Here is a 13,889-nt window from a genome sequence, read left to right as displayed (position 1 = left end):
TAGTACAAGTTACTAACTTGATTCACTTCGTATCAGTAAATACACACAGACATACAATCTTATCATAATTCAAGATTAGTCGTCCAAAATTAACTCTATAATTCCAGTAATTCTCGTCGCTTAAAAAAAATAGTAGTAGTAGTAATTTTTCAGTTGTCTTGAATTTCTCTCCTGAGCAATTCTTGCAAAAAATCATTCCAAGCATCAATGGGTCCAGGCAAACACCAATGCACACAGTCATACCGCATTACCAATTTTACCCCTGGCGGACTCCCATATTTACTCGGATGGCCATCCGGCCTCAGCAACAGAGACATGGTGGCATCAAACATCTCAAACCTCCCTCCATTTACCTTCTCTGCTTTCCTTGCAATTCCCAGCTCCTCCAGCTGTATCTTATGAAACTCCGCCTCCCTCTCCTCCAGCTCCGCCTCGTCCCTCTTCACGGGGCTCATCCGCAGACAGTTCCCGTGGTTGTCGAACGTCCCACCCTCAAAATGCGAGGGCGAGAGCGTCCGCACGAACGTCACCCCGTTGTATCCCGGGGCGCTGTTGATGGAACTGAACGCCGTGTGGAAGGCGCGGCGGTAGATGAAGGACGGGAGGAGGTGCTCGATGTCCTCGTACGGCTCCGGGCAGTAGACGCAGCCGCTGCGGGTGCCGTTGATGTGGAAGTAGCTCGGGCGGAAGAACCAATGGCCCGCCGAGATGACGACGAAGTTGAACTGCGCGACTTGGCTCGACCAGGTCTCGTCGACCTCGTCGAGGTATAGGTCGAATGGGCGGCCCGTGGTGGTGTCAAGTGATCCGGTCTTGACTAGATACGGCGCCCAGAAAAGGCAAATGTTGAAGTCGTACTCTTTGTATCGGAACCATATTTGTTTTCCTGATGGCTCTGCCGTCTCTTCGGGACGTGCGACCTTAAATATCCATATATCGGACTCTTAATGATGTTGAATTATTGACAAAATAGAGTGATTTATGTTCTAAAATAGAATTGAAATACGAAAATGTAAATGCTAAAATTAAAGAACCAAGAATGCAAATAATTTGATTGCACAATAAGTGAGGGCAGCGGCCCCTATATGTCACGATACATGAACAACACTTAATTAACACCACTGGTCGTTTTATTTTATTCTATTTTCTTTTCTTTTATTGTTATAAATGAATAAGTAGTACTCATATCGAGAATTTCAAATAAGAATTGATTTGTCATGATTCATGCTTTTCAATTATGCTTAAATCTTGCACACTCCCACTACCAATTATTATTCGCATGCCAAGGATCCTACAAACTGAAAATTTTATTATGGAGAAGTCTTTACCATCATAACTATAGAATAGTATTCTGTTTAAGAATAAGTATGAAGATATTTTAATAGTACCATAAATTCTACTCTATCGATCTCCCCATTTCTCCACACACTATCATCTTCCACACAAAAAAAAGTCTACTTTTCCACAACTTTTCAGTAATCTTCAATTTAAGGACGACTGTCACAAATAATTCAAATTCACAAATAATTCAAATTCTTAGTTGTCAACACACTTTAGCCATTTGGAATAATTTAGATAAAAACCAGTAGGTTAGGTAGAAAATAATACTACAGGTCATGCTTAGTTGCGTGGTATCTTGAACAAATTGTTGTCTCATTTTTTATAGGGGTGATGTTTCTCGCTCTCTCTCACTATAAAGGATAATATAAACAAAATCTGAGTAGCGTGGTTGCCGACAACAGCATCAAAACAATTGCACTATACAAATAAATACTACTCCATTAAACATGTGCTTGTAGGTTTGATTCAGACTTGTCAATTTAGACTTGTTATCAACCACTTGGCATGTGAAAACATTTTGCCTCGGATATATGCATACATACCAGTCAAATACTAGATCTACCAGAGTAACTAAATCCTAATACATTACCGACACCGAATTTTAACCACTAGATCAGAAAATGAACGGATTAGATTTTGTTCTACAACTTTCAGATTTTGAAACCACGAAGGTCTTTTCAAGATCGATTAATGAATTCCATATAATGTAATTTGCGAGGATAAGATCATTGTGTAGCAGGTTTAGGGCAATACAAGTGTATAATTAATTAGGTGGTTTGGTAGCAATTTCAGATCAGATTCAAACGATTTTCATATATCAGAGAGTTACCTTAGACAAGAGGCAAAGCAAGGACTGCATATGATTCCTAGCGACGGAATCACCAACAAACGCCAACGACTTTCCCCTGACCAATTCGAGAAATAGATCGGGGCGGAAGAGGGGAAGGTCGCAGCCGTCGGGCTTCCACTTCCACCTCAGGTATTCGGTGTCGGGCCGCCCGAACTTCATGCAGTTCTGGTGCTCCTGGATTCTATTGCAGGTCTCGTTGGTGTAGTACGGGCCCTCCGGATTCCGCACCCATTGGCCCGTAAATATATCGCATTCCGCAGCCGATTTGATTAATTTATCGGCGGTGGCGCGTGTTTGGGATAATTTGTGGTCGGAGGTGGTGGTGGTTGAAGTGGTGGAGGAGGAGGAGGAGGAGTATAAGTGGATTATGAGGAGGAGTGTTAGCAGTGCTGCGATTGGAGCTACCTTTACTGCTTTTTTTCGCATTTGGGATTTCCCAAAGGGACTCATCATGAGTGTCTGTGTCACACTAGCTTGGTTTACTCTTTTATTTCAATATTTCTAGTGAATAATAATGAAATGAAACGAAGCCAGGCAGATCCACGACGCGTAAATGATGAAGACTACACTAATTAATTAATTTGTCTAATCCAATCCTAATTTTAGAGACTGCGATGAATGCGGTGGGTCATGTGTGTTCGTATAATTTAATATTTAAATAAAAACTATATATTTAAGCAAGTTAGGGACATCGGTTTACACGACAATTTGAAACTGAATAGACTAATTAATTTTATGGTAAATTAATGGAAGGTTAGGTAGCTCAGCGCCTAGCTACTTCATAACTGGAGGGCAAAGCAATTCACATACTGTAGTATTCAAAAATCTAAAAAAAAAAATTCATTAAATTGTTAATAGAAATAATTTCAAAACAGTACAAGGACGAAATAATTTTGCTCTAATCTCATAACTTAAATGTTTCAATGTATCCTCACCCAATCTTACAATTACAATTTGACTGAAAAGGACGAAAAAGGAAAAGATAAAGTTTGCTTTTTTAAATAAAAAAATCAGTAGTGATGAGGCACTACTACTACCACATGCTACTCATATCTAAAAAATATGCAATTCGAATATTTCGTTTCGAGAATCAAATTAAGTTATTTTGCACAATTTAAAAATACTATATGCAATTAGAATCTTTCGATTAGAGAATCAAATTAAGTTGTTTTGCTCATTATTAATGTAAGGATTAGATCTATATTAGCCTCTTTTTATATAAGAAATTCGGAGATACGAATAAGTTATAAGAACAAAAAACAATACTCTAAAAGATTATAGAAGTTGATAGATCCGCGAATTTCTGATGTTAGTAAATGCTGGTAGAGAATGAAGATTATGACACAAAGAATTTACGTGGTTCGATTTACTGAAGTAAATCTACGTCCACGGGAAGAAGGGAGGGCAAGATTGTATTGCTTGATCTGGGATTACAGCTTACAACACAGACTTGCTATATGCTATTTTATCTCTAGAGAGCTTAACCCTTTTCTATCTGATCCAAGTTCTATTTATACATTGAACTAAGGTCGTGGTTTGCAGCCCCACTAACAAGATCGTGGGTGAGCAATAACTGCTCAATAACTGCTTCGTACCACTAAATAGATCGTGGGTATAGCGGAGGTCGTGGAGGCCTTTCATGAGTCCACTAACTCCTAGTTCGGTCGAATGCTGAGACCGAACTGCTGGACTTTACCGATCAGCTCTTGCCGATCTGAGAGGAGAGCTTGACTGGTCGGCTTTTACCGAGCTGTAGGCTGAGTCCGAACTCTTTGGTCGTGCCGAACTCTTTGGTGCCGAACAGATACTCTTTCTTGGGCTCTGGGCTGATGGGCCGTCACTATTATTGGGCTTGCCATTAGGGTTTAGTTCGTACCCCATCACTACCCCCCCCGAAAAGCGAAGTGAATCACTTCGGCGAGGTGAGTCACTTCGGCATTCTGGATAATGGTAAGGGGGAGGCTGACGTCAGGGGACGTGCCTTGCGCGTGCCTGCATTAAATGCGACAGTAAAATCCGGCCGTTGAATCCTGAAAAGGTGGGATTCGAAACGGCGCAACGATCTCGAAATCTTTCCCGAATCTGATAAATATGCTCCTTTTTCCTCATTTGAACACCTTTGCTGTTGCGTCTTCTATACTCTCTCTTTCTCGAGAAATTTTCTTCCGCTTTCAAGAGCTTCTTCAGACTTTCTTCACCTTCAAAAAGTAAGAAAAATGTCTTCTTCTTCTTCGGAGTTGGGTAGCGGTAGGAAAGGGGATAAGGGGTCTTCTGGCCGGAAAGAGTCCGGGGAGAAGACCGTAGAGTATTTCCATAGTATTTTGAGTAAGGATACTGTGATATCCCTACCCGAAAAATACTTTTTTCCTGGGGGGAAGGCGGTGGTACCTGACGGTGATCATAGGGCTGACTCCCCGCCGGAGGGGTACGCCACCGTGTACGAGGCCTGCTTAGAATGCGGGCTTCGTTTCCCCCTCCCTTCTGCCTTTATAGATTTACTAGATTTTTTTCAGCTTCCTTTAGGCCAAGTGACTCCGAACTCTTGGAGGCACTTGTCGGCCTTCGCTGCCGAACTCCGTAGGTTAGGAAGGGATTTGTCTTTGAAGGCAATCCTTAAATTCTTTCAATTTAAGAGGAAGGGGTCTTGGTTTTACTTGATCCCTTTACAGCCCTTTAGGGCCTTTTGTAAAACGAAGTGGCCGAAGTGGCAAAATCGCTTCTTCTACTATGATAGGACCGCGGCTCCTAGTTTTCCCTGGAGAGGGCCGGAGTCCGTTATCCGTCATCCTCGGCCTGAACCGTTGGACGAGCTCGATGGCGAGCTCAACAAGATTCCCATAGTTAGGAAACAATACACGGAGTCTGAGCTCGTCAAGGGCGACGTCGTGTTCGACATCTCGTCTTCGGACGAAGAGGCCGAGGGTGAGGATTTCTCTTTATCTTTATGCTCTACTGCTTTAACGAAGAAAATCTGACTTTGCTTTCTTGCTTTTTGGCAGTGTACATGCTGAGTAAGGCTAGCCGCAAATCTTCGGAGTCCAAGGAGCCGGAGAGGCCGAAAACCACCAGCTCGGCGTCTGATGCCGAGAGGACTCCGAAAAGGCAAAAAACCTCTTCGGATCCGAAGAAGCCGGAGTCGACTTCGGCAAAGGGGAGGGGGAAGGCCCAGAAGCCCCCGAGAGCGCCAGAGAAAGACGTGGTCTTGGCGCCTCCTTCGGAACATATCTGTGAGCCGTTTTTATGGCCCACGGACTTCGCCGAGGTGAATTCTCTTCTTGATTTTCTGGCCTTGCTTTTTTCTGTATTTTTTGTGGCCCCTTTGTTGACTTTTTTCTTTATCCATTTTCAGAGGAACGATATGCTCTCCAAGCTCGTCGCCGTCGAACTCTCCAAAGCGTCCAATGACTATGCTGAGATGCAGAGGAAGTTGGCGGCTGCTTGTCATCGGGCCGAACAGGCTGAGGCTAACTTTGAGAAAGCCAGAGCTGCTAGGATTTCGGCCCAGGATGAAGCTCAGTTTGCCAAAAACCAGCTCGCCATCCAGCGAGAGCAGACGAAACGGAGGGATGCTGCCGCCGTGGCTGCCCAGGGGGAGGCTCTCCGTGTTTACACGGAGAAACTCTTTTTGAGCAGCCAGTTCTCGGCCTTTGTCGGTAGTCTGGTAAGGCTAATTGCCGATAAGGGCGAGCAGGGGGCCGACGTCGTGCTGCCTCTGTACAGCCGAGAGATAGCAGCTCGGCTTCAGAATCTGCCGCTCCTTGAGGAGCTCGCTTCATCCTCGGTCCTGCTTTCTGCAGACCGAGTCCGGAGTTGTCGAGCTGATCGGGACGAGAACCTGGAGGCTATCTTTGCCTCCGTGGGACCCGTTTCACCCGCTTCGACTTACAACGGAGAGGGTGAGGCCGAGCCGCTGGAGCTGGAGGCCGAAGTCGAGCGGGCCGGGCATCCGGAGAAGGAAGCCGATCAGGAGGCGGAGGCGAGGCCGGCAGGAGGCGAGGCCGAGGCTGAAGTAGCTCAGGAGAAAGAAGCTGAACCAGACCAAGGAGCCGGAGACGAAGCTGGTGGAGTATGATTTCGTCTCCCTTCTCTTAGTCTAGTTTCTTCCTTGTAAAATGGCCTTGAAGCCCTCCTAGTGTAAAAATTTTCCTTGTGAATGAAAAATTCTCTACACTTGTCTTCGTATAGCTTTTCGTACTCGCCTTTATTCCTGTTGTATTTTACTATCTGCTCGGTACAGCTGCCGAACTAATATAGCTGCTTTGTACTCAAGGAGATGGAGATACTTCACTGGAAACGGCTGTACTCTTCGGCTTTAGACGAAGCTGAGAAAAGAGCTATAGCCGATCAGACGAAGAATGACGAGCTTCTGGCTCGTTTAGTGAAGCTGGAGGCCGATAATAAGGACTTAGAGTCCGATAAGAAGGATCTGGAGGCCGAGCTGAATACGACCGTTGCTGAGAGGACTGCGTACGAGGATTACATCCGTGTGCGCGGGGGATTGACCATATCAGATGTTCAGAGTCGAGTTGACGAACTGTGGGAGGAATATCATGTACTCCGGAGGAACAATGCGCTGGAGAGCTCGGCTTGCCAACAAGTTGTGAAATCATTACGGCGCTGGGCTTCTCGGTACGACATTGTTCTTTCTCGGCGCCCCTCCATAGAAAGATTCCTTCGGCATGTCGTGCCAACAGATGCTCGCACTCCAGATCAAGCCTCTGGTTCCCTTGTTCAAAATCCTACTTCCAGTCAACAACGAACTCCGGAACAGCAGGAAACGTCAAGACGAGAACGGGCTCAGGAGCAACCGGAATCGTCAAGACAGGGACGGACTGAAATTCGCCGAGGAGTTGTGACTATGAGCGAGCAAGATCAGCAGATGATTATTGCAGAGACTCTTCATCGCCGAGGTGTTAGGACTTCTCGGGCTCGGGGAAGAGGCGTTGGGTCGAGGATAGCATCTCGTCGACCTGCTTATTCTTCATCTGCTCGGAACAACCGAACTCGGCTTCCAGAGGATTTTGCAGATAGGTGGCTTAACTTCAGCAACCCTGGACAGTAGAATAGTCCTTTGTAATAGCGTAACGCCATTTTGTAGGGTAGCTGAGTTGTATGCCGAACAAGATTTGAAAAATGAAATTTTGTTTTCGCTTCTAACACTGTATTTACAGCTTAGCGAAAAAATTTCATCGTACTTGTCCTCGGTCTTATGAAGTAAACTTCTTTGACCGGACTTGGTCCTTGGTCTTATGAAGTAAACTTCTTTGACCGGACTCGTCTTTGGTCTGATGAAATAAACATCTTTGACCGGACTCGTCTTTGGTCTGATGAAATAAACATCTTTGACCGGACTCGTCTTTGGTCTGATGAAATAAACATCTTTGACCGGACTCGTCTTTGGTCTGATGAAATAAACATCTTTGACCAGACTTGGTTTGTGTTCTAATTTGGCGATTTTTGTCGCCGGGATCGAACTTTCCCTTGTCCTAATTCGGCGAGTTTTATCGCGTGGATCGGACTTTCCCAGTTAACCGAAGTGGTCTTATGCAGTAAACCTCTTTGACCAGACATGGTCGTCCCCGGTCTTATGAGGTAAACTTCTTTGACCGAACTTGGTCGTCCTAATTCGGCGAGGTTTATCGCGTGGATCGGACTTTCCCTTATTGCAGTTCGTTTCAGACGAAGTGCTTGTTAAGCTGAATTGCAGTCTTGTATCCTCCTTGGAAGCTAGGACTCACAATCGTTGGCTTATTGCAGTTCGTTTCAGACGAACTGCTTGTTAAGCTGACTTGTGGTCTTATATCCTCCTTAGAAGCTTGGGCTCACAATAGTCTTTAATAATCGATCTAAAAAGGGGATCAGTCTTTAAAGAACGATATACCTTGGTACCATTTGTAAGAGACGACAAGCACATAGAGACAAAACACATAGGGAAAAAATGAAAAAGACGAAAGAAAAAAACTTTAAACTTTTTATAAAACGACAAGTAAAAGGTACAAGTAAAAAACAAACAAATAAAAACATGTACCCCTATGACCGAACTAGACACAAGACAGACTGACCGGACTTTGTCTCTTACAAGTGGAACTTCTTGAGGTTGGAGACGTGCCATGTTCGGGGTACTTGTTCTCCTGACATGTGAGTCAATTTATAAGACCCTTTGCCGAGGACTTCTGACACCCGATATGGACCCTCCCATGTGGGTTCGAGTTTGCCCAGCTTTTCTGCTCGGCTTACTTCGTTGTTTCTCAAGACGAGATCTCCCACTTGAAATTGAAGCTTTTTCACCCTTTGGTTATAATACCGGGCTACTTGCTCCTTATACTTGGCTGCTTTTATGCACGCCAATTCTCTTCTTTCTTCGGCGAGATCTAGTTCTGCTCTCAGTCCGTCGTCATTCATTTCTGAGGAGAAAGTTAGAGTTCGGGGACTGGGTACGCCGATCTCCACCGGAATTACGGCTTCAGTGCCGTACACCAGACTATACGGAGTTTCACCGTTGGAGGTTTTGGGCGTAGTTCGGTAGGACCATAGGACTTGAGGGAGATTTTCTACCCATTGTCCTTTGGCTTGTTCTAACCGAGCTTTTAACCCTTTCACCAGAATCCGGTTCGTTACTTCCGTTTGTCCGTTTGCTTGGGGATGGGAGACCGAAGTGAACCGCTGTTGAATGTTCAGCTCTTGGCACCAATTCTTGAACGTCTTGTCGGTGAACTGAGTCCCATTATCCGAGATGAGGATGTGGGGTATGCCAAATCGGCACACTATGTTCTTCCAGACGAAGTCCAATGCCTTTGAGCTCGTTATCGTAGCTAATGGTTCAGCCTCCACCCACTTCGTGAAGTAGTCCACGGCAACGATAAGGAATTTCATTTGCCGAGGAGCTTGAGGAAGTGGTCCCACTATGTCTATGCCCCATTGCATGAAAGGCCAAGGGCTTTGCATAGTGTATAGATCGGTCTGCGGCATCCTTGGGACATTTGCATGAATTTGGCACTTCGTACACTTCTTGACGAGCTGCACTGCCTCTTGTACCATGGTTGGCCAATAATATCCCCATCTCAGAACTTTTTTAGCTAAAGCTCTGGCTCCGATGTGGCTACCGCACGATCCTTCATGAACTTCTCTGAGGATGTAGTCCGTCTCTTCTGGTCCTACGCACCGCAATAACGGCTGGAGGTAAGACTTTCTAAAGAGGACTCCTTCATGAAGTTCGTACCGAAGTGCTCGGCACGTGATCTTCCGAGCTTCTCTCTTATCCTCGGGCAATTGTCCTTGATCCAGATACTGCAAGATCGGCGTCATCCAGTTCGGCGAGCTAGATACTGAATGTACCTCGGCTTCATCAATGCTTCGATGCATTAATTCTTCCGCCTTTGAGCTCGGATCTGAGGCCAACTTACTTAAGGTATCTGCTCGGCTATTTTCCGCTCTGGGAATGCGGATTATCCGAAAATAGGAGAAACTTCGGCTGATGCTTTGCGCTTTGTCCAAATACTTCTTCATTCTCTCGTCACGAGCTTCACTTGTACCCAACATGTGATTTACTATGACTTGTGAATCACAATGGACTTTGAGAGATTTGACGAGCAGACTTTGCGCTAACTGGAGTCCGGCCAGGAGGGCTTCGTACTCGGCTTCATTATTAGTAGTGGGGAATAGGAACCGAAGTGAGTAGGTTACCTCGTGTCCGTCGGGAGCGACAAGTAAAATACCAGCTCCACTTCCCATCTTGTTTGAAGCTCCATCTACGAATCCGCTCCAGCAGTCCGGCGGCTCTACTTCGGATTCCAAGGGCTGTGCTAGTTCGGCATTGGCAGAATTCTTCTGTTCGGCAATAACAGGAATTGCTTGATCGAACTTTGCTTCTGCAAGAAAATCTGCCAAGGCTTGTCCCTTGATGGCTTTCCGAGGTAGATATTCAATTGTGTGCTCTCCCAACTCTATAGCCCACTTGGCGATTCTGCCTGATGCTTCTGGTTTGGTCAACACTTGCCGAAGTGGCAGATCAGTTAAGACGCATACCTTGTGAGCATAGAAGTATGGCCGCAGTCTCCTTGCTGCATTTACTAATGCCAGAGCAATTTTTTCCAGAGGTTGATACCTTGTTTCTGGACCTCTTAATGCTCGGCTTGTAAAGTAGATGGGAAGCTGCTTTAGGCCTTCTTCTCGTACAAGCACCGCGCTGATGGTTTGATCCGATGCCGCTAAGTATAAGAATATTACTTCGGCTTCGGTTGGAGCAGAGAGAATAGGAAGCTCGGCTAGATAACTTTTGAGTTCGTCAAAGGCCTTTTTCTGCTCGGCTCCCCACTCGAACTTTGGTGCCTTTTTCAACACCTTGAAGAACGGCAGTTGCTTTTCGGCTGCTTGGGAAAGGAATCGATTCAGTGCGGCTAGACATCCGGTTAGCCTTTGCACGTCATGTATGGACTTCGGCATTGCCATGTTCTGAACGACTTGAACTTTTGAGGGGTTTGCCTTGAGTCCGTCCTTTGAAACCCAACAACCCAGAAACTTTCCCGAATCTACCAAAAAGGTACACTTTTGGGGATTAAGTTTGAGGTTGGCTTTCTTGAGCACGTCGAGAGTGGACTTGAGGTTGTGCTCGTACTCCGAGGTGCTTTTGCTTTTGACGACTATATCGTCAACATACACTTCGACCTCCTTTCCAATCAGGTGCCGAAAAAGCTTGTCTACCATCCTTTGATAAGTGGCTCCGGCATTCTTTAAACCGAATGGCATCTTTTTATAAGCGAAAATGCCGAAATCAGTAATGAAGGCCGTTTTTGAAGCGTCAATCTCATCCATTAAAACTTGATGGTATCCTTTGTACAGATCAAGAAAACAAAAAATTTCAAAGCCTATCAAAGCTTCTACTTTTTTATCTATGTTCGGAAGGGGATAGCAATCTTTGGGACAGTGCTTATTTAGATCGGTGAAATCTATGCACATCCGCCATCCTCCTTCCTTTTTCTTGATCATGACAGGATTGGCCACCCACGAAGGATACTTCACTTCGAATAACACATCCGCCTTCAATAATTGACGGACTTCGTCATGGATGACTTGACTTCGTTCTGCCGCAAAGAGTCTTTGCTTCTGTTTTATCGGCCGGACTGAAGGATCAATATTTAACCGATGAGTGATTACCTCGGGGGGCACTCCGGTCATGTCCAACGGAGACCATGCAAAGACGTCTTTATACTCCTTGAGGAGCTGGATGGTTTTTTCCCGAAGTAGGGGCGTTCCCGCGAAGCCGATCTTAACCGTTCTGGATGGATCGTCTTCGTACAGCTGAACTGTCATCGAGTTCGGCTCCGGTATGACTTCGGTCATCGCCTCTGACTCCGGCTGCTGTGATTGCTATGCTTGGTGGTGCCGATCTGACTGCTCGGCACTTCTAAGCGCAATTTGCAGACATTCCTTTGCTCTCTTTTGGTCACCTCGGATGACCGCTATCCCTCCTTTAGTAGGGATCTTGATGGTGAGGTGATAGGTGGAGCAAACGGCCCGAACTGTGTTGAGCCAGTCTCTTCCCAGGATGACGTTGTACGGGGACCGAGCTTTCACCACGAAAAACTCAATCATCGTACTGGAGCTAGTAGGCGCTTTCCCCACCGTGATCGGAAGGCTGATAATACCTTCAGGGCGGGTGTCCTCCTGGGTGAAGCTCTTCAGGGGAAGCGGAGCCGGACTGAGCCGAGCTGGGTCCACTTCTAGTTTGTCGAAGCACTCTTTAAAAAGAATGCTAACCGACGCTCCTGTATCCACAAACACCCTGTGGATCAGTTTGTTTGCCACTCCGGCTTGGATGACAATGGCGTCTTGGTGAGGAGAGATGGCCGGGACGGGATCAGCAGCCGAGAACGTAATCACTTCGTCCTGCTTCAGCCTTTTATGCGTTGGCTCCTCTCGATTGGAGCCTCTGCGTTCTGACTTTAGGGACGACTTGGTCTTCCCGGCAGGGAGAGCGTCAATAGTCTGGATTACTCCATCATATTGCGGCTCGTCGTCGTCTTCGGGATCCGGCTGCCTTTTCGGATCCTGAGGAGCGCAGTTCGCACCACTCTGCTTTTTATTCTTCTTTGGCTGCTTGCTTCGGTATTTTTTCAATGTCCCTGCCTTCACAAGAACATCGATACCTGCAGCCAAGTTTCTGCACTCCTCAGTGTCGTGACCGTGGTCTTGATGGTGGGAGCAGTAGCTATCCTGTGGTCGGCGCGCGGCTGATTTCGTCATCCGCTTTGGCTTTTCGAATAGGTCAGAGTGCAGTTCGAAAATTTCCGCTCTCGGCTTGTTCAGCGGTACGAACTGAGCGGGCGACTTCTCGGGATTGAGACGAGGTCCCAATCTGTCTTGCACCGGAGCCCTTTGAATTCTTTCAAATGGAGTCCGGCGAGGATGCCCCTGATCGCTATGATCGGGCTTCCTTCTGTCTCCTCGGGACGATGAGCTGTCTAACGACCGTTTGCGACGGTCTGCCTCATCGGCCCGGGAGTACTGGTCCGCCATGTCCCACATTTCCTGAGCTGTCTGCGGACCGCACTCAACGAGCTTCCTGTAGAGAGCTCCGGGCAGGATTCCATTTTGGAATGCCGAGATGACAAGCAGATCGTTGAGATCGTCTACTTGCAGGCATTCCTTGTGGAATCTTGTCATAAAGTCGCTGATTTTTTCGTCGCGACCTTGACGAATGGAAAGCAGCTGAGCCGAAGTGATTCGGGCTTCCGCTTTCTGAAAGAACCTCCTGTGGAAGGCATCCATTAGATCTCGGTAAGATCTGATGCTGCCCTGGGGGAGGCTATCGAACCACCTTCTCGCGTTCCCGATGAGCAGCTCGGGAAACAGCTTGCACATGTGGACCTCGTTGAGACCCTGGTTCGCCATGTTATATTGATAGCGCCCCAAGAAATCGTGAGGGTCCACGAGCCCGTCGTAAGTCATCGACGGAGTTCGGTAGTTCTGTGGTAGGGGAGTTCGGGTGATGTCGTCCGAGAACGGAGTCTTCAGTGCTCCGTACACGGCGAATCCGATATCTCGTCGGTATGGAGGAGATTGAGTTCTCCTGTGATTCCGGTACCGAGGAGGAGCTGGAACATGTGGGGGACGGGGATTCTTTCTCCTGGGAGATGCGACACTACTGCGGTAGTGACTTTCTTGTGCGGAGGGAGAAGGAGAATCCGCCGTTTTCGTCTCCGGCTGCTTTTGGCTTTTTCGCAGGAAGGTTAAGAATTCCTCCTGCTTCGCCTCCAAAAACTGCTTGACAGCCTCATTCAAATCGGGCTGCTGGGAAGACTCAGTGGGACGATTTTTGGAGCGGCTTGTTCCTTCGCCATGAGAACTGGTGGTGGATTTATCCCTAGGCTGTTTTCCAGACCTATGGGATGGATTGGCTTCCTCCTGGTTCTCACGGGCAGGAATACGGGTACTCTGCGATCTGGTATGCATTTTTTGGGCGGAAAAAATGGATCAAAAATTCGCTTTATCACAAATTTTGTTCTCTATGTTCCCACAGACGGCGCCAGTGATAGATCCGCGAATTTCTGATGTTAGTAAATGCTGGTAGAGAATGAAGATTATGACACAAAGAATTTACGTGGTTCGATTTACTGAAGTAAATCTACGTCCACGGGAAGAAGGGAGGGCAAGATTGTATTGCTTGATCTGGGATTACAGCTTACAACACAGACTTGCT

General features: G+C 46.6%; 1 protein-coding gene across 1 annotated transcript; it reads right to left on the bottom strand.

Moving 5' to 3' along the window:
- On the bottom strand, window positions 1-2,743 carry LOC121769162 (protein trichome birefringence-like 19). Its single transcript, XM_042165877.1, has 2 exons — window positions 2,171-2,743; window positions 1-920 (listed from the first exon to the last, which is right to left on the bottom strand). Exons 1-2 carry the CDS (start codon window positions 2,642-2,644, stop codon window positions 150-152), a joined length of 1,245 nt encoding a protein of 414 aa, XP_042021811.1. The 5' UTR covers window positions 2,645-2,743; the 3' UTR covers window positions 1-149.
- Between the last annotated feature and the right edge of the window lie 11,146 nt (window positions 2,744-13,889).

Source organism: Salvia splendens, chromosome 15 (genome assembly GCF_004379255.2).
Source record: "Salvia splendens isolate huo1 chromosome 15, SspV2, whole genome shotgun sequence".
Taxonomy (NCBI): domain Eukaryota; kingdom Viridiplantae; phylum Streptophyta; class Magnoliopsida; order Lamiales; family Lamiaceae; genus Salvia; species Salvia splendens.
The sequence above is the reverse complement of the archived record's forward strand: the minus strand, read 5'-3'. Positions and strand labels throughout refer to the sequence as shown.